Source organism: Oncorhynchus gorbuscha, linkage group LG06 (assembly GCF_021184085.1).
Source record: "Oncorhynchus gorbuscha isolate QuinsamMale2020 ecotype Even-year linkage group LG06, OgorEven_v1.0, whole genome shotgun sequence".
NCBI lineage: Eukaryota > Metazoa > Chordata > Actinopteri > Salmoniformes > Salmonidae > Oncorhynchus > Oncorhynchus gorbuscha.
Window position 1 is genome coordinate 24,780,492 of NC_060178.1, and position 21,976 is coordinate 24,802,467.

Here is a 21,976-nt window from a genome sequence, read left to right on the forward strand (position 1 = left end):
AAAGTGAGGAAAAAGTCAAGTGGTGTGAATACTTTCTGAAGGCACAGTACTGTATATGCAGGTATCAAATCAAATGTATTTGTCACATGCACCAAAAACTACAGGTGTAGATTTTACCTTGAAGTTACTTACAAGTCCTTAACCAACAATGTTAAGGAGCTTTTTGGACCTAAACTTGGCGGTCTGGTACCGCTTGCCGTGTGGTAGCAGAGAGAACAGTGTATGACTTGGGTGACTGGGTTCTTTGACAATTCTTTGGGCCTTCCTCTGACACTGTCTAGTATATAGGTCCTGGTTGGCCCCAGTGATGTACTGGGTCGTACGCACTACCCTTGGTCTGATGCCATACCAGCCGGTGATGCAACCTATTGGGATTCTCTCGGTGGTGCAGCTGTAAAACCTTTTGAGGATCTGGGGACCCATGCCTTTCTTTTCAGTCTCCTAAGGGGAAAAGGCTTTGTCGTGTCCTCTTCACGACTTTCTTGGTGTCTTTTACCATGATAGTTTGTTAGTGATGTGGATACCAAGGAACTTGAAACTCTCGACATGCTCTACTACAGCCTCGTCGATGTGAATTGGGGCGTGTTCGGCCCTCCTTGTCCTGTAGACCACGATCATCTCCTTTGTCTTGGTCACGTTGAGGGAGAGGTTGTTGTCCTGGCACCACACTGCCAGGTCTCTGACCTCTTCCCTATAGGATGTCTCATCGTTGTCGGTGATCAGGCCTGCCACTGTTGTGTCATCCGCAAACTTAATGATGATGGTGTTGGAGTCATGCTTGCCATGCAGTCATGGGTGAACAGAGAGTACAGGACGGGACTAAGCACACACCCCTGAGTGGCCCCCCGTGTTGAGGATCAGTGTGGCAGATGTGTTGTTCCCTACCCTCACCACCTAGGGGTGGCCCGTCAGGAAGTCCAGGATCCAGTTGCAGAGTTAGGTGGTCAGTCTCAGGATACATAGCTTATTGATGAGCTTTGTGGGTGCTATGGTGTTGAACGCTGAACTGTAGTCATTGAACAGCATTCTCACATAGGTGTTCCTTTTGTCCAAGTGGGAAAGGGCAGTGTGGAGTATGATTGAGATGGCGTCATCTGTGGATCTGCTAGGGTTTCTGGCATGATGAGCATAAGGGAGACGCCTAGTCAGTTGTACCACTGAATGCATTCAACTGAAATGTGGCTACTGTATTTAACCCAACCCCTCTGAATCAGAGAGGTGAAGGGGGGCTGCCACAATCAACATCCACATCTTCAGCACCAGGGGAACAGTGGGTTAACTGCCTCACTCAGGGGCAGAACGATTTTTACCTTGTCAGGTCAAGGATTCGATCCAGCATCCTTTCGGTTACTAGCCCAACGCTCTAACCACTAGGCTACCTGCATTTAGCCCATCTGGTAAGCTTGCGTCACTGGGCTGCTCGTGGCTGGTTTTCTCTTTGTAGCCCGTAGAAGTTTGCAAGCCCTGCTCAGAACATGAGAACTTATGAAAGCTGGTGGTTCCTTTAAACATGAGAAGAAGTTTTAGGTTGTAGTTATTATAGGAATTATAGGACTATTTCTCTCTATACCATTTGTCTTTCATATACCTTTGACTATCGGATGTTCTTATAGGCACTATAGTATTGCCAGCCTAGTCTCGGGAGTTGATAGGCTTGAAGTCGTAAACAGCACTGTGCACCAGGCCGCCCAAACTGCTGCATATACCCTGACTCTGCTTGCACTAAACGCTGGAGAAGTGACACAATTTCCCTAGTTAATATTGCTTGCTAACATTAATTTATTTTAACTAAATATGCAGGTTTAAAAATATATACTTGTGTATTTAATTTAAGAAAGGCTTTGATGTTTATAGTTTGGTACATTGGTGCAACGATTGTGATCTTTCCTCAAATGCGCTTTTGTTAAATCATCACCCGTTTGGCGAAGTTGAAGTAGGCTGTGAATCGATGATAAATTAACAGGCGCCACATTGATTATAAGCAATGCAGAACAAGCTAGTTAGACTAGTAATATCATCAACCATGTGTAGTTAACTAGTGATTATGTTAAGATTGATAGTTTTTTATGAGATAAGTTTAATGCTAGCTAGCAACTTACCTTGGCTCCTTGCAGCCACACTGTCCTTTTGATGCTGCACTCGTGTAACAGGTGGTTAGCCTGCTACGCAGTCTCCTCACGGATTGCAATGTAATCAGCCATAATCGGCGTCCAAAAATGCAGATTACCGATTGTTATGAAAACTTGAAATCGGCCCTAATTAATCAACCATGCTGATTAATTGGTTGACCTCTAGTGTGTACAGTCACTGTAGAGACGACTTTGTCGATGCACTTATTGATGAAGGCAGTGACTGAGGTGGTATACTCCTCAATGCCATTGGATGAATCCCAGAACATATTCCAGTCTATGCTAGCTAAACAGTCCTGTAGAGTAGCATCCGCATCATCTGACCACTTCCGTACTGAGCGAGTCACTTCCTGCTTAGGTTGTTGCTTGTAAGCATCTCTGTGTGTGGTGTTAAGGTGGTCTAGAGTTTTTTTTCCCTCTGTATGTATATTTGATATGCTGGTATAAATGAGATAAAACAGATTCAAGTTTGCCTGCATTAAAGTCCTCGGCCACCAGGAGCGAAGCTTTTGGATGAGCATTTTCTTGTTTGCTTATGGCCTTATACAGCTGGTTGAGTGCGGTCTTAGTGCCAGCGTCGGTTTGTGGTGGTAAATAGATGGCAACGAAAAATATAGATGAAAACTCCCTTGGTAGATGGTGTGGTCTACAGCTTATCATGAGGTACTCCACCTCAGGCGTGCAATACCTCGAGACTACCTTAATATTAGACATTGCGCACCAGCTGTTATTGACAAAGAGACACACACCCCCACCCCTTGTCTTACCGGACGTAATTGTTCTCTCCTGTCGATGCACGGAAAACCCAGCCAACTGTATATCATCTGTCGTTGTTCAGCCACATATTACAGTTTTTAATGTCCCGTTGGTATGTAGGATAGTCTCAAACGGAGTTCATTCAGTTTATTCTCCAGTGATTGCACATTGGCCAATAGAACAGATGGTGGAGGCGGGTCACCATCGAATTCTCACAAGGCACCCTGATCTGTGTCTACTTTATTTCCTTATTTTCTTCATGTGAATAACAGGGATTAGGGCCTTGTCCAGGAAACAACATTATGTTCTTCGTGTCAGACTCATTAAAGAAAAAATCTTTGTCCAGTTCGAGGTGAGTAATCACTTCTCAGATACCAAGAATCTCTTCTCGTTCATAAGAGACGGTAGCATCAACGGTATGTACAAAACAATGCAAAAAAACACACAAAATAACACAATTGATTTGGACGGCATCCATCCCCTCCGGCGCCATTCTTCTATTAGTCACTGCCAAAATAAAGGTAACACCAACATAAAGTGTCTTAGTAGGGCGTTAGTCCACGACGAGCGAGCACAGCTTCAATGCACCTTGGCATAGATTTTTACAAGTGTCTGGAACTCTATTGGAGGGATGTGACACCATTCTTTCACTAGAAATTCCATGATTTGGTGTTTAGTTGATGGTGGTGGAGAACGTTGTCTCAGGCGCCGCTCCAGAATCTCCCATAAGTGTTCAATTCGGCAGGGATCTGGTGACTGAGACGGCTATGGCATATGGCTATGGCATTACATTGTTTTCATTCTTATCAAACCATTCAATGATCACTCGTGCCCTGTGGATGGGGGCATTGTCATGTCATGGGGCATAGCCATGGTAACCAAAATAATGGTCTGCCCAGCATTTTTATACATGACCCTAAGCATGGTGGGATGTTAATTGCTTAATTAACTCAGAAACCACATCTTTGTGGAAGCATCTGCTTTCAATACACTTTGTATCCCTCATTTACACAAGTGTTTTTGGCAGTTACCTGTATATGTCATCCGGTTGTTTTTAAATATGAGTTTTTGGAATGGCCCATTCTCCAGTGTAGTTTTCAGCTGTGCACCTCCATGCTCTTTGAGTTGATCCCACTGTGTCCTTTAACATAATCAATATCTTTGTTCTATGACTGAGCTCATCTCTATTCTCTCTGGTTAAGCTCTTCTCTGGCTGTAGTCTGAAAGACACTGGTCTGATGTGTTGCTCAGAGACAGTCAGAGAGAGGGGGAGAGGTGATATATGATAACCATAGCCTCCTCCACCTTGGGGTCCTGAGGGCCCGAGGCCATGTGATGGCATGTAGGTCAGTGTAATGAATTGGTGGTAACAATGAGATATCATCCTCTCTCTTTCTTTTTACTGTGGGTTCTAGGGAAGCAGAGGAGCCTGCACAGCTATTTTTAGATCCTTAAGAGATTGATTACTCCACAAGTTACAGAGACCAATAGCAATCCATTATGGACCATTTTCAGTTAATCAGATACAATGCCCATCACAGTTGTGCTGTTTTGCTGTATGAATAAAATACAGACAGAACAAAATACATGTATGGGAATATAGTTTGTATGCACTGTGGATAAAACCCTAAACATGTCCTCTCCTCTGTCTTGCGTCTGTGTAGGTGAGCACCTTCGGATCTGTCCCCAGGGGTATACCTGCTGTACCAGTGCCATGGAGGAGACCCTGTCCAACCTGAGTCGCAGGGAGTTTGAGAGCCTGGTCAGAGAGGCTGGACGCTCGCTACAGGCCTCTCTCAATGCACAGTACAGGAGCTTCGACAGTGAGTAGCAGCCTCCCAGAACGCATACACTCCTCTATACTGACAATACAAACACGCTCGCACACACACACTTATTTGCTTGCGATCTTTGAGTTCAAGAACCGGATGCCCTTGATGATGTCCTTGACTTGTTCTGAGAATTTTAAAGACTGCAATCTTTAACACATCACTGATAAACTCTATTTATAAATTAATCAATATAGACCTGACCAATGGGGCCCAAAGGATATGGTGCCCCGATGACAGCAGCTGATAACGCCTGAAACACGGTTGTTTGCTCAGGGAAATAAATCCCCCACAGGGTAATCTGGACCTCCATCCATCTGATTAACATAAGATTAGAACAGGAACTGGAGATGATGGCATGGAGTCATATTTCCTGCTTTGATGGGCCCTAGCTGACATCAGAGTGGCATAGACAGAGAGCAGTAGAGGACATTGTGGGTGGCTGGGAAAGTGAGTTATGATTGGTTGTGGTAATGAGTCATGGAACCTAGCAGACACCGTCTGACAGGTTGGTGGGGATGGGGGGTGCAGGGAGCCCTCCCTCCGTCTCTCCTCCTCCAATCCACTGCCACAGGCTGGGATGCTGGCAATGCTAATGGAGATATGAAATAATTTTTAAAAGAAGGAAAGAGGAGAGGGTATGGTGGTATGAGTGTGTGTCAGATGGGGAGTTACAGTTCCCTTTTCTCCTGCTTTCTGCACTTTCTGGACTGCTGGGCTGCTCTGATTTACTGAGCAAGATGAAAGAAGTGTGACTGATGTGGCAGAGTTAGCCTAGCAACAGGAGGAAGGTTTGGGCCACACAACAACAAGGACACTATCACACACACAGGGGCTGGGCTGGCAGAACAGTATAGAGCTAGTCCACCTGCATAAAGTACAGCTCCCTCACCCCAAAACCCACAACCCTTTTTCATCCCCCTCAACATCAGGAGGTTACAACCATAGAGACATCGGAAAGTCAAATGTTGATGAGGATGAAGCAATGCATCAAAGAGGAATGAGCAAGAGAGCTATAGCTACATGAAGCAACTGTAGAGAGAGGAGGAAATTGAAGTGTGCAGGTGATGTTTCAAGCCCATTTGATATGACTGCAGCTGTGTCGGATCAGCAGTAGAGTACAGGAGTAGGAGCAGTAGGAGCAGTAGAAACAGAAGGAACAGAAGGACGCGGAGAGCAGTGACGGTAAGAGCTACATGGCCATCTGGTTGTGTTCAGGGTTGTCGGGCGTGGGCCCTGGACTCGCTCAACTAAATGAAGGTTTTTATTGCTTCTCCACAGCAGCAGCAACACTCCCAGGCCCCACCCAGGCCCTCCCCTCTCCTCCAGCATGCAAACCTCAGATTAGAGGGAGAGTCAGAGGCAGTCTGCCCATCTTAACCCTCTTTCTATGGGGGTCAGCACCAGCATCAGGCAGCAGCAGCAGCCCAGTCAGTGTGTCAGCAGAATGGGAGGATACAGAGATGTATTACATTTCTCACTGACACTGTAACTCTCAATATATGCTGCTTCATTACAAGGCTCAATAAGGAGGAATATGGGGCAATGACATTGTCCCTTGTTGGTTGGGTTGTTTGTTTTTCTCTTCTCCTCTCTCTCTTTGAAAAAATGTGCTATCTAGAACCTTGAAGGGAACCAAAATAGTTCTACCTGGAACCAAGAAGGGTTCTTCAAAGGGTTTTCCTATGGGGACAGCCAAAGAACCCTTTTTGGTTCCAGGTAGAACCCCATTTGGTTTCCATGTAGAACCCTTTCCACAGAGGGTTCTACATGAAACCTAAAAGGGTTCTACCTGGAACCAAAAAAGGGTTCTCCTATGGGGACAGCCGAATAACCCTTTTGGAACACTTTTTTCTAAGCGTGTACCCGCACAGTGCTGTGAACTGAACTGCAGCTGAAAAAGTGCTCTACAGTTCTACAGATAAATTCACAGGTTCTCACAGTGTCTATAGCTCATTTGTCAGGGAAGCTAGAGCACTCCTCCTTGTATGTCACAATCAGGGCCCTAGTCTTTTGGAGGCCTCAAGCAAAACCTTGCGGGCAAAACAATTTAGTGGCCCCCCTTTTGAAGGCGGAGAGGAAACATTTTTTGAGTAAATTTCCTGTAATTCTACCCATTTTGTCATGGGGCTCAGAGAAAATGTTGCAGTTTTAAAACAAGTTTGCTGCTATTCTACATATTATGCCATGGGGTGGAGAGACACTTTTGCCGTTCTCAAGCGAATTTCCTGCAATTCTACACATTTTGCCCTAACTTAAGCCAAGTTTATATGATATCTGAGTAAGAGTGACAAACAAAATCAATGGGTGCCCCCTGGAGGTCAGGGCCCCTGGGCACGTGCCCTTTGTGCCCGGTCGATATTCGACCATGATTACTTCCACGATTACTACAAGTTACTACAAGATAGCTGGCTAGATACATTTACCTATCTAAAAAATTCGTTTTTTTGCAGCAATTCAACCATGAATGCCTGATTCACGTAGTCTCCTCTGAACAGTTGATGTTGAGATGTGTCTTTTACTTGAACTCTGTGAAGCATGTATTTGGGCTGCAATTCCTGAGGCTGGTAACTCCAATGAACGTATCCTCTGCAGATGAGGTAACTCTGGGTCTTCCTTTCCTGGGGCAGTCCTCATGAGAGCCAGTTTCATCATAGCACTTGATGGTTTTTGCGACTGCACTTGAAGAAACTTTCAAAGTTCTTGACATTTTCTGTATTGACTGACCTTCATGTCTTAAAGTAATGATGGAAAGTTGATTCTCTTTGCTTATTTGAGCTGCTCTTGCCATAATATGGACTTGGGGTTTTACCAAATAGGGATATCTTCTGTATACCACCCATACCTTGTCACAACACAACTGATTGGCTCAAACGCATTAAGAAGGAAAGAAATTCCACAAATTAACTTTTAACCAGGCACACCTGGTAATTGAAATGCATTCCAGGTGACTACCTCATGAAGCTGGTTGACAGAATGCCAAGAGTGTGCAAAGCTGTCATTCAAGGCAAAGGGAGGCTACTTTGAAAAGTCTAAAATGTATTTTGATTTGTTTAACACTTTACTACATGATTCCATATGTATTATTTCATAGTTTTGATGTCTTCACTATTATTCTACAATGTAGAAAATAGTAAAAAATAAAGAAAAATCTTTGACTGAGTCGGTGTGTCCAAACGTTTGACTGATACTGTGCATATTTATATTATGTCTCTTATGCCCTGGTCATAATGATGGGCCAAATCAATCTGCTCATTTCCACACTCCCATTTATTTCAATGTTTTACGTAGCACCAAGACCTTACCCTCTGGGCACAGACATCAATTCAAAGTCTATTCCATGTTGCTTCAATGTAATTGAATTGAAATGATGTGGAAACAACGTTGATTCAACCAGTGCGTGCCCAGTGGGTAGTGCTTTGAATCTCTAATATACTGTACAGTAGACTGACAGGTGCCGAAGGCCAGTAAGTGCTATTTCTCTTGACAGACAGGTGGTGATGGATCTAATGTTGTTATGGCTGGAAGCTGGAGAAAATCCAGGTGTGTGTGTGTGTGTGTCAGAGAGGGAGAGATTGATTTTTGGTCTTGGTCTACTGGTCACATTAGACTCAACAGAGAGGATGTCCTGCAGTTTTAATGAAACACACACCTGCATCTCCAGCCAGGCACAGGTGACCATGCGTGTGAATGAGCCTAATCACCCTTTTGTAGACTAGACCAAAAAGCTTTTGAGGCCTGTCTCTTTCATAATCTCTTCCGTGTTTGATTGGTCGGTTGCCTCAAGTTCCTCAAGAAAATACATTTATCCCACTCTACGCTCCCTAGGCCCTGTTTGTGGTCTGGCAAAGGCATTGATAGGTGCTGCTCCTGTCCTATAAATACAACTGACTAGTCCAGTATTTGACTCCTCGTCCCTCTCTCCTCTCTCCTCAGCATACTTCACAGACCTCCTGAATAGCTCAGAGCGCTCCCTCCAGGAGTCCTTCCTGGTCAAACTGAGCTCCCTCTACTCCAAGAACGCCCCTGTGTTCCAGGACCTGTACACTGACCTGCGTCGCTACTACCGCGGCTCCGCTGTCAACCTGGAGGAGACGCTCAACGACTTCTGGGCACGGCTGCTGGAGCGCCTGTTCAAGGCCTCCGCCCTGCCACAGTACACTCTCACTGATGACTACCTGGAGTGTGTGGCCAAGCAGACGGAGACCCTGCGGCCCTTTGGGGATGTTCCCCGCGACCTCAAGTCCAAGGTCACTCGGGCCTTGGTGGCGGCGCGGTCATTCGTCCAGGGACTGACCGTCAGTGGAGAGGTGGTCCGCAAAGTCTCCCAGGTACTGTTGTTGTAGAGACCTGTGCTGTTTCACGTGCTGTTGCCTCTGATAAACATGGCTGTGCTTTTTATACCTGAGATTACCACTTCACATCTGCCACACTGTTAACCATTAACCACCATACACACACATTACTCACATCCTACAGCACACACTGAAACCCTCTCAACCAGTTCAAATTGGGATTTTTATGAGGTAGTATCTTGTGTAAATGTGTCACAAAAAAGTAAAGTCCCTATGAGACTAGGGGCGTGTCTCAGTAGGGGCGTGTCTCAGTAAGGGTGTGTAAAAGGCTGTGCATTGCCTGTAGCACTCTCTTCTATAGCCATGAAATGCTTTGAAAGGCTGGTCATGGCTCATATCAACACTATCATCCCAGAGACTCTGGACCCACTCCAATTTGCATACAGCCCCAACTCATCCACAGAGGAGGCAATCTCTATTGCACTCCACACTGCCCTCACCCACCAGGACAAAATTAATACCTATGTAAGAATGCTGTTCATTGACTACAGCTCAGCTACCTCAATTACCTCGTACCCCTGTACATAGATTCGGTACTGGTACTCCTTATATAAATGGGGGAAAATAGAGATAAATATGCACATTGAACTTATCAGCTGCAGGACAAAAGAACGACTAAGATCCAACTCGGATCAAAACTTTGTGTTTATTGTGCGTCTCATTAAATCACCATGGGAGCATACTGGAGTTGCGGACATTCCTCTTTTCTATTCCCTATATATATATATATATATATATATATATATATATATATATATATGGAATAAATATATAAATATATATATAAATATATATATATATTTGGCCATTTTATTTTTATTCCATATTGTTATTCGTTATTCACTGCATATTTATTCCTCGTACTACTATTTTGTAAAAAATTAAATTAAAAATCTTGAGCTTTAACTCTGCATTGTTGGAAAAGGACCCCTAAGTAAGCATTTCACTGTTAGTCTATACCTGTTGTTTACAAAGCATGTGAAAAATAAAATATGATTTTATTTGTCTGAGGGGCAGATTAATAATGTAGCTAGGCTAGCTTAACATCTGTTCCCCATCATAAGTGAATTACAGAGAGGTCTGGCCTTCCTGTCCCTGTTCCTACATCCACTGTCTACTTGCTGAATACTTGGCCATTCTACTTTTTCTCTTCAAACATGGCTTTAAGTAGGGTAACAGTGGGACGCTTCTCTGTCTCAGCAGTGGATGTATGCCATTTTTTATGCTCTTGGTGGTATAAAGAGTTTCAAAAGGTGATTCCTGGCACACTCTTGGAGAGAGGAAGGAGCCTTTGAAAAACATTAAGGTTTTAAGTTCATGTGAATCTTACATTACTATGAAAGTACTTTAAGTCTCGAATGTCATGTCTAATGTGTAATCTGTTGTGCTTTTTAAAAAGTGGAATGATGTGTATTTGTGCGTTACACATCGAACATACACAAGCTGTTTACACAAACACCACATAGGCCAATAGCCACTTGCAGGAATCCAGTGGATTCTCACTCCCTTCTTGCTAAAAATAACCACCATTTCAAACCACTCTTTATGTTGGCACAAAGAGGCCAGAGTCTGGCCCATTTAAATACAGACTGGGTTTCCAGTACATGGTACCACAAGCTTTACCACCTTTAAATAGAACACAGGGAGATATAGAGGAGGAGGTATAGAGAGATCCATGAGCGTGCATGTATGAGAGAGAGGGAGAGAGAGTTTGAGTAAAGTGAGAGGATCTGAGTGAAAGGATCTGAGAGAGAGAATCTGAGAGAGAGAATCTGAGAGAGAGAGAGAGAGAGAGAGAGAGAGAGAGAGAGAGAGAGAGAGAGAGAGAGAGAGAGAGAGAGAGAGAGAGAGAGAGAGAGAGAGAGAGAAACTGAGAGAGAGAGAGAGAGAGAATCTGAGAGAGAGAGAAAGAATCTGAGAGAGAGAGAGAGAGAGAGAGAGAGAGAGAGAGAGAGAGAGAGAGAGAGAGAGAGAGAGAGAGAGAGAGAGAGAGGAGAGCGTGCAGATGGAAGAATTCCTTTGAGCTATGGTTGATTATTGTCATTACTGCCAGTGATGGTGGCAGTGAGGCATCATGGGCATCTGTCCCTTCATTGATCTTAATTTAGCAGCCACCAATAACTGGCCTCTGCTCTGCTCCACTCCCCCTCCTGTTATGGCACACTGTAGGAGATCTCACACTGGGATGTCACAATCAATCGGTGACTGTCGGACGTGCTAGGAAGCCAGCTGTCTGTTTACATTAAACCCTGTTGATGTGTCCCTGTGAAGTCTGGCAATACAAGGACCGGTTGTAATGATGCCTCTTTAATCTTGTTATCTGATCAGTTTGCTTGTAAAGTTCTTAATGGTGTCAAACTCTAGACATCCACATTAAGGAGCTAAATTTGAAACTGCAATCTGGGAAAATGACATGGGTCTTCCTCTGAATGCGTGATTGTCTTTGGAAATGATGGCTGACTCTTCTGACCACAAACATCTACACAACATAGACCGACATATCCACCTCTTTATCCACTATCTAACCACGGTCATGTGTTAGCTGCATGGTAGTGTTGCCCTTCCATATCACACAATACTCTTAATCATAATCAATACATGATAATCAAGATTATAATACATATTATAACCACAAATGCAATGAGGGTGAACTTCTGTCTCTGTATTGGAGATGGTGTACGCATTCAGAGACCTGTGTACAAAATGGCAGTTCTGGAGGGAACCAGTCAGTACATCAGGGGAGGAAAGATGTCTCTAAGTGAGCTTTACTGGGCTTTTCATCGGTCTTCGCACTGACAAGTGTAACGGCCCCTATCGCTGGAGCACAGCTATGCACAGTTCACTTGATACATATAGAGACCTAAGAAGTAGCAAGGAACAACACTCTACTCTACACAGGCGCCAGTCATCATGCCTGAGTGAAAATAGAATTCAGAATAGCAGTTCTTTTACACATTCCAACTCGCCGTATTACTCATAACTCCTCACAGTTGAAGTCAAAATTGAAAAGATGCAAAGCTCATTGATGACGATGATGATGATTGGTCTTTTTCCTCCAGGTACCTCTCAGCCCAGAGTGTACCCGTGCCATGATGAAGCTGGTGTACTGTCCTCACTGTCGAGGCCTGGCCTCAGTCAAGCCATGTGCCAACTACTGCAGAAACGTCATGAAGGGATGCCTCGCCAACCAGGCCGACCTCGACACCGAGTGGCAGAACCTCATCGGTGAGAGACACACATGTCCGCCCGACTGCACGGACACGGACACGTACGCACACATACACACACGTGCGAACACACACACACACACACACACACACACACACACACACACACACACACACACACACACACACACACACACACACACACACACACACACACACACACACACACACACACACACACACACACACACACACACTGCAAATATAAGCACACACTCAGTCTTTCCCCTTGTTAATATCCTGTCTCTGTTTGTCCAGACACCATGCTGCAGGTGGCATCTAGTTTCAGTTCTGACCCCAGTGTGGACGCGGTCATCTACTCCATCCCCCTCCGTATCTCAGATGCCATCCTCTACATGCAGGAGAACACAGAGGTCTTCACCACCAAGGTCCGTTCAACCAGCCACAAACGCTGACTAAACCTTTACTCCCACGCTCTATGCTATTTTACATGTGTTTGAGTCTCAGATGTGTATGTCTAAAGGTGTGTGTTTTACTGTGTGTTTGGTGGTAGGTGTTACAGGCCTGTGGGACCCCCAAGGTGGCAGGCACACAAAGTTCAGGGTCTGAGGAGAGAAAGAAGAGAGTTAACCACGCCAGCACCGTAATGGAGTACAAACCCAGCCCCACCGCAGGGGTCCGGCTGGAGATGCAGGTGTGTGTGTCATTAAAACTGCATGACATCCTCTCTGTTGAGTCTAATGTACCCAGTAGACCAAGAATCTCTCTCTCTCTCTCTCTCTCTCTCTCTCTCTCTCTCTCTCTCTCTCTCTCTCTCTCTCTCTCTCTCTCTCTCTCTCTCTCTCTCTCACTCTCTCACTCTCTCTCTCACTCACTCACTCACTCACTCTCTCTCTCACTCACTCTCACTCACTCACTCACTCACTCACTCACTCACTCACTCACTCACTCACTCACTCACTCTGTGTGTGTGTGTACATGCGTGTTTTGTGTTGACTAGTTTGTCATTTCTCTCCTAGATATCTGATGTGTCCAGTAAGCTGCGGGAGATGCAGCAGTACTGGGTCCAGCTGCCAGCTGCTTTGTGCAGTAGTAAAGTGGCAGCAGGAGCAGCTAGTGATGACAAGTGCTGGAATGGCATGACCAAGGCCAGGTATGATGAGCACCTGTCCTGTAGTTTAGCTGTCTGGCAGAGACAGACTGTTACTGACACATTGTCAACAGGAATAATGTAGCATACCATCCCATGGTGTACTATCCCGCTTCAAATGTCTGAGAACATCTGTACTGTGTTGGAAGTGGAACCCTGAGATGCCCTTTAGAATGAGGATGAACATTCTAACCATTCACAGAGCTATAGACACAGCACTGCCTATTTGTCATGCAACGCTCTCTCTGGCTAGAGTGAATCCCCAAGACCCTGTGAACTAAATAGATGATTGAGCAGTTTACCTCCCCTTCTGCAGAGCCACAACTCCTTCCTTATTGGATTGAGATGGGGCATTTTGATTTATGGAGGACCGTTTACGCTGAATAATGACTGTGTCATAAAAAATGTATGTACTTGTGGGTTCATGGGCGTGTTTGTGTTAGCGTTAAAGCAGCATTGGATGCTGATATAAAAGTGTATGTGCGTGTGTGTGTGATGCTGAGATATTGAAATATGTGACAGGCCATGTCATAAAACTGCAACTCCAAGGCAATGGGACCATTAGTAATGCATGTAGTTAGGGCTGTGGCGGTCATGAAATGTTCTCATCTGGTGATTGTCAAGCAAATAACTGCCAGTCTCACGGTAACTGACTGTTAATTAACATAAACACATTTAGCATCTCCTGGCTTCCACGCACAGCCTACAAGCCACTGATGCAGATCTTTGGAACATCTACATTTTGGTCTATGTCTAATAAATCCATGTAATATAGCCTACACCATCACAATAAATCCATTATTTATTTTAGACAGTTCTAAAGAAACATGATATGAAAAGAAAGCTGTCTATTTTAGAAGAACAGAATAGCATACGCTGAGTTGTCCTTATGTTAGGCCCTATACGTATGTGCCCTTTATGTATACGCTGTCTCCTGAGTGAGTTTATTAGGAAGTGCATAGGAGATGTTGTACCCACTGTAACTATTAAAACCTTACCTAACCAGAAACTGTGGATTGATGACAGCGTTCGTGCAAAACTGAAAGCGCGAACCACTGCATTTAATCATGGCAAGGCGACTGGAAACATGACCGAATACAAACAGTGTAGCTAATTCCCACCGCAAGGCAATCAAACAAGCAGTGTCAGTACAGAGACAAGTAGAGTCGCAATTCAATGTCTCAAACACGAGACGTATGTGGCAACGTCGACAGTCAATCAAGGATTACAAAAATAACTTCTTTACGCGCTTTGAGGACAATACAGTACCACTGACACGGCCCGCTACCAAAGGCTGCGGGCTCTCCTTCAACGTGGCCACGTGGCCGACATGAGTAAAACATTTAAATGTGTTAACCCTCGCAAGGCTTCCGGCCCAGACTGCATCCCTAGCCGCATCGACAGAGCATGTGCAGACCAGCTGGCTGGTGTGTTTATGGACATATTCAATCAATCCCTATCCTAGTCATCACACTGCACTGCATCACATCACACTGTCCCGTCTGGACAAGAGGAATACCTATGCAAGAATGCTGTTCATTGACTGCAGCTCAGTATTCAACACCATAGTACCCACCAAACTCATCATTAAGCTCGAGACCCTAGGTCTCGACTCCGCCCTGTGCAACTGGGTCCTGGACTTTCTGACTGGCCGCCCCCCAGGTGGAGAAGGTCGGAAACAACATTTACACCCCGCTGATCCATTTCCACCCCGCTGGGTGCGTTCTCAGCCCTCTCCTGTACTCCCTGTTGACCCATGACTGCATGGTCATGCATGCCTCCAACTCAATCATCAAGTTTGCATATGACACCACAGTGGTAGGCTTGATTACCAACAACGACAAGACAGCCTACAGGGAGGAGGTGAGGGCCCTCGGAGTGTGGTGTCAGGAAAATAATCTCTCACTCAACATCAACAAAACAGATGATCGTGGACTTCAGGAAATAGTAGAGGGAGCACCCCCCTATCCACATCGACAGGACAGTAGTGGAGAAAGTGGAAAGTTTAAGTTCCTCAGCGTACACATCACGGACAAACTGAAATGGTTCACCCACACAGACAGCGTGGTGAAGAAGAAGCAACAGCGCCTTTCCAACCTCAGGAGGCTGAAGAAATTTAGCTTGTCACCTAAACCCCTCACAAACTTCTACAGATGCCAAATCGAGAGCATTCTGTCGGGCTGTATCACCGCCTGGTACGGCAACTGCACCTTCTTCAACCGCAAGGCTTTCCAGAAGGTAGAGGGATCTGCACAATGCATCACCGTGGGCAAACTACCTGCCCTCCAGGACACCTACAGCACCCGATGTCACAGGAAGGTCAAAAAGATCATTAAGGACAGCAACCACCCGAGCCACTGCCTGTTAACCCCACTATCATCCAGAAGGCGAGATCAGTACCGTTGCATCAAAGCTGGGAATGAGAGACTGAAAACAGCTTCTATCTCAAGGCCATCAGACTGTTAAACAGCCATCAGTAACATAGAGAGGCTGCTGCCAACATACAGACTCAATTCTCTAGCCACTTTAATAAATGGATTTAATAATGTATCACTAGTCACTTTAAATAATGCCACTTTAATAATGTTTACATATCCATCCTCTTACATTGTGTGTATAAGGTTTGACTACTTGTTAGATATTACTGCACTGTCGGAATTTGAAGCACGAGCATTTCGCTACGCTCGCATTAACATCTGATAACCATGTGTATGTGACAAATTACATTTGATTTGTTCTGGCTATGCCATATGGCTTTGGGCTACACTAGTTAATTTAGCAGACAATATTTTCTTAGAACTCTAACCCTGAAGCTTATAATAAATCCTGCTATGCCCTCGGACGAACCATCAAACAGGCAAAGTGCCAATACAGGAATAAGATTGAATTGTACTACACCGGCTCCAACTCTCGTCGGCTGTGGCAGGCCCTACAAACTTACTACAATGGGAAGCACAGCCGCGAGCTGCATAGGTGGTACGAGCCTATCAAACGAGCTAAATCACTTCTATGTTCAGCTTTTTCGGACGACAGTTTGATCAAGTTCTCCGTAGCCGACGTGAGTAAGACCTTTAAACAGGTTAACATTCACAAGGCCGCTGGGCCACGGATTACCAGGACGTGTGCCCCAGGCATGTGCTGACAAACTGGCAGGTGTCTTTACTGACATTTTCAACATGTCCCTGATTGAGTCTGTAATACCAACATGTTTCAAGCAGACCACTATAGTCCCTGTGCCAAAGAACACTAAGGTAACCTGCCTAAATACTACAGACCCGTAGCACTCATGTCCGTAGCACTCATGTCCGTAGCCATGACATGCTTTGAAAGGCTGATAATGGCTCACATTAACACCATTATCCCAGAAACCCTAGACCCACTCCAATTTGCATACCGCTCAAGCAGATCCACAGATGATGCAATCTCTATTGCACTCCTAACTGCCCTTTCCCACCTGGGCAAAAGGAACACCTACATGAGAATGCTATTCATTGACTACAGCTCCTGACGGGCTGCCCCAGGTGGTGAGGGTAGGTAGCAGCATATTTGCCATGCTGATCCTCAACACTGGAGAAACCTCAGGGGTGCGTGCTCAGTCCCCTCCTGTACTCCTTGTTCACACACGATTGCTTGGCCAGGCACGACTCCAACACCATCATTAAGTCTGCAGACGACACAACAGTGGTAGGCCTGATCACCGACAACAACGAGACAGCCTATAGGGAGGAGGTCAGAGACCTGGCCCGGGTGGTGCCAGAATAATAACCTATCCCTCAACGTAATCAAGACAAAGGAGATGATTGTGGACTACAGGAAAAGGAGGACCGAGCACGCCCCCATTCTCATCGACGGGGCTGTAGTGGAGCAGGTTGTGAGCTTGAAGTTCCTTGGTGTCTACATCACCAACAAACTAGAATGGTCCAAACACACCAAGACAGGCATGAAGAGGACACGACAAAACCTATTCCCCCTCAGGAAACTAACAAGATTTGGAATGGGTCCTCAGATCCTCAAAAGGTTATACAGCTGCACCATCGAGAGCATCCTGACTGGTTGCATCACTGCCTGGTGCGGCAACTGCTCGTCCTCCGACTAGATGGACAGACACATACAGTACAAAGGATGACAAATCAATAACTGGTGAAATCGATAGACTAAATCCCTGAAAGAAAATAGATTTGTCCAAACATAAATACCCACAGATTAGAACAGAAAAAACCCACAAAAACCTACTTGCCATACATCTCCAACATGGTCCAAATTCACATTACAATAATGTGCAGCAGGAGGCCTAGTCCAAAATGTTGTCATCCTCCTGCAATGTGGTGCCACAGAAATCCACAGTAGTACCAAATGCGTTGCCTGCGAAGTGACGTGTTGATGTGTTCTGTGTCCAGGTATCTTCTTGAGGTGATGGGTGACGGCCTGGCCAGCCAGATCAACAACCCAGAAGTGGACATCGACATCACCAAGCCAGACATGACTATCCGCCAGCAGATCATGCAGTTGAAGATCATGACCAACCGTCTGAGGAACGCCCTCAACGGCAATGACGTGGACTTCCAGGATGCCAGTGAGTGACGGGCGGGAGAGGAGAGGGGGAGGAGGGTTGAGAGAGGAGGGAGTAAGGGCCGAGAGTATAGTAGACAGGGTGAGAGGGTATGGGGTATTGGATTTGGGGATGGGGGCTATTGGATGTGCAGGTTAGAGTTGGGAGTGTATCAGAAACATGTTGAACCGCTTGGTCTCACTGATATCCTAATTTCAATTAACCAAGGCCTTTCCCTTGTCTCCAGGTGATGACGTCAGTGGTTCAGGAAGTGGAATGTGTACAGGCGAGTCATGTGCCCGTAATGGACCTCGTGTCATTGTGCCCAAAGCAGACAGCACCAGATACTACAATCATCCTGAGAACAAGAAGGTGAAGGGCACAGGAACCCAGACCCACCCCTCCATCCTCCTCCTCCTGCTCTCATTGGCCACACTGCTGCGCAGGCGATAATGGACCGGTGGTGCATCCAGTCGAGACTGTGTTTTGGAGTAGGGCTCTGAGATGGAATAGAAGAGAGAAAAAAGGGGGATGGGTGGGTAACTTTGCCAAATAGGAAAGGATTGTTATTGAATGAATGGACTATCTTTCATTTTAATGAGAGAAACACAAAGAAATGTCCTAATAATTTTTTCTTGTTTTGATTTTTTTTTTTAAATGTGGCAAGTAGAGCTGGTCTTTGGCTTATTTTTCTTGTTTCTATGCTTGGGTGGTGAACAAGAATGGTTCACATGCTCGATGCAATGTTTGGATGGCACAAGCTTCTTAGCGATCATGCCACTCAATGTAAAGTCAATGTGACCTTGTTGCAATGTTCTAACAATGCCAATAACTTGACAGTGATGTTGTGAGAGCACTGTGAGAGACGGTTTGGTGTGTATCTTTCAGTGTGCTAATCCAATGCATTTGTTTTTCATATCAATCACAGTGACAGGGAATTTGGATCTCTCAAGTATATTAAATCAAAAATAATGGTTTCTTGTACTTGTAATATACTTGCATCAATAGCACATTAACACAGCACCATTGACAAACTTCACTTGAGAGGGCATCTGTGAAAGCAGTATAACTATATACCTGACCTCTGCCGAAGGACTGTAGAAAACCACTTTTGTCAGACTAGGCCTATAAGCCTCTCGCTGGGCCTGACTCTGTGATATTTTCATTTATCCATCTGGTCTTAAAACTTGTAAAAACCACCATTCTGTTAGCAGTCAGGTGATAATGCATAGTTCACTTAGCCAGAAACACACAGCATTTACACATGCCGAAAGAAGCCCAACACACACACGCAGATCTTTTTACAGATCTTTTTTTCAGAACAATTTCAATCATAGTGTACCAGTTGTGGCATGATGACGGAGACCTTGGTTAGTATTGTTCACTCAACACATCCTAGCGACCTGTCCAAAAAAACAAGACGGGTCCACCTTTTTGTACATATTTTCTGTGTCTTATAATATAATGTAATCTATGGTCATTAACCCAAGCTTAGGGGTCTGAACCTTCCCCACCTGCCTTCTACACAGTTGACTACAGCTGGATGTGGAGTGGGAATGCCTTGACTAAAACGCAGTCACATGTTCTCCAAACATTGCTGGAATGTGAGATTGTAATGAGATTGTGATAAGGTGTAGTCAGTGATCTACGTGCATTGTTGGAGCTGGCTCATGTTCCCCCCCTTGTCACACACAGGAGGACCATTTCAAAGTGTCTGTGTGTGTACAGTTACAAGTCTCATAGCAGAGAATACATCTGATGTAGTGGCAAATTGTGTATGTATGGCCAATGGTGATTAAATGTTCATATGTTGGGGTTGAGTAGTTTAAGACATCCAGACAGTATGTGGATGTTAGAATGGGGAAGATCTGGTGACACAGTGTCCGTTAATGTAACGCAGTGTAGGTGTCAATGTACTGGTGTACGGTATGTAAGTGTGTGAATGCTTGTCTTTGACTTTGTGTAAAACTGTGTGTGTGACTGTTTGACTGACTGCATATAGGCACAGTATGAATGGATGCATGTAAAATGCATGCTTTAAGACTGTGTGAAAACAGCGTCTGATTTCCCAGGAAAGAAGCATTGAAAATAGAGCTAAATGAAACGGAAACAACAGACTGAGAGCATGAATACGGCTTTCCAGTCTTGTTTACCATCCCCTAAATTTGCACTGCACCTTGTTTCTCCTTCAACACAGGCCCATGAGACTGCATGTTTCTTCCTTAACCTGCTTTTCATACGGTACCCAGGCACATTCAGTAGAGAGATATTGTGTTCTTAATTTCCCTTACTTTAATTGAGGTGGGAAGAAGATCAACACAACACAGGCCCATTCCCTGTTACCTGCAGATTCTTATAGCTCTTAATTTAAACTCTTTGTGCTGTAAACCTAACACTGGGCTCCTCAGTGCAGATCCCAGGGCCAACGCATGCTGAGCAATCGATGAGCAGGCCCTCTCTCAATGCACAGAGAAATCAGCACAATGGAAAATCAATGGGTGAGAAGAGCCATGTTGAAGTGCTGATTGATTTGGATACAGATACAGACTGGCTGATTACCATACGTGTGTGGTGCAGATCTGGGTACAAACACGTGTATTTGAGTAATTGTTATTTAAATACTTGTTCTGTATATTTGAGTATTTTCAAATACACAGCCCAAAATAATTACTTTTGAGTATTTGAATGATTATTTGTAAAAACCAAATAGTTGACCAAATTGCATTTGAAAGTATTTTCCAAATACTTATTTAAAATAATATTTGAAATACCTGTTAAAGGCATGGGAGTGTATTCGAGCCATGTATTTTAGTATTTTCAAATACTTTCCAAGTATATTTCTAAATACATTCCAATAATCAACTACTGTTTTTTATTTTTTATAATTTTGTCTGAATACTTTTTAAAAAATGTATTGAAAAGTAATCAAAATACCTGAAATAGTATTTGAACCCAGGTCTGGTGTGAGTGTGTTTTTATGTGTCAGGGTGTGAATGAGTTTATGTATTCGGAATAAATGGATGAAAAGAAAAACAGGAGCCCCAAGTATTTTGTGAATACGCTTAATTGTCCAACTACCGTGGGAGGCATAAGTACAATGTGACAATTTGAAAAAGTGTCCAAGTTATGAAAAAAAAGAAAACATTTGCAACAATGCCGAGGTGAAAATATGTCAACGCCCTGTCGTTTTTCCCCTAGATTGTGTCAGTTATTATAAACGTGATGACAAAGATGCCTGACTGACTGTTCTTTTTAACTGCTACTTGGGATATAATAGAGTCAAGAGTCAACAGTACTAGGATGCTGTCCATACAATGTTTCATTATCATTAGTTTATCTTCCTGCACATTATCAAGTCTCTCAAATCATCTGGCACACAATTTCACATGAAATCAAGTCACCACACTCCATGTTTCTAGAGAAATTCTACTCCCAAAGTGCTTTAATATAGCAGGATCTGTCTCTGTGTAGCTGTCAGATGACGCTGTCATCAGTTCTTTTTCATGTTTTCAAAGTGTCTCTGAGAGTTTCTGGGCCAGGTTTTGACCCCGGCTCATAAGTATCGTCTTTGAGTGTCTGGATCCTGAGACCACTTGTTGCTTTTGGCTTTCAACACAGAGCTGTTTGGGTCATTGGGCTAAGCTGTGGACACAAACACAGTGCCATGCTTATTCCCAATCTCTCTAGCGTCTAATGGGTCGTGACTGACAGAAATAATGTCCTGCAGTGAAGATAGGGCCTTATCCTACTCTGATCCTACCCTAAACTAACCCTCTTGCCAGCTTCTCCTTGAACCTCTCAGGATTCTGATAGGTTACCTCTGGTTTGTTCAGCCATTGCTATTGGAAAAATCAATGGGGAAAGAATAGGGTTTTGGAAGAAACACAGAAAAGGTCTGTGTTAACCTCAGACCTTTTCTTCCGTTTCTTCAAAACCCTTTTCTCATGTACATGCAATAACAATGCCTTTGCTTCCATCTAGTGACTAAAACTTGTATAGCTTTAAATGTGTAATTTCCTT

At 44.5% G+C, this 21,976-nt stretch overlaps 1 protein-coding gene across 1 annotated transcript in view; it reads left to right on the top strand.

The window, feature by feature from the left end:
* LOC124037753 (glypican-1-like) overlaps positions 1-20,989 on the top strand; it is a 63,901-nt gene extending 42,912 nt beyond the window's left edge. Inside the window, exons 2-9 of the mRNA XM_046352766.1 lie at positions 4,550-4,708; positions 8,651-9,045; positions 12,129-12,294; positions 12,555-12,685; positions 12,811-12,951; positions 13,277-13,410; positions 17,805-17,980; positions 18,204-20,989. Coding sequence (XP_046208722.1) covers positions 4,550-4,708; positions 8,651-9,045; positions 12,129-12,294; positions 12,555-12,685; positions 12,811-12,951; positions 13,277-13,410; positions 17,805-17,980; positions 18,204-18,409 — 1,508 coding nt within the window. The 3' untranslated portion in view covers positions 18,410-20,989. The remainder of the gene's footprint in view (positions 1-4,549; positions 4,709-8,650; positions 9,046-12,128; positions 12,295-12,554; positions 12,686-12,810; positions 12,952-13,276; positions 13,411-17,804; positions 17,981-18,203) is intronic.
* The last annotated feature ends 987 nt before the right edge of the window (positions 20,990-21,976 follow it).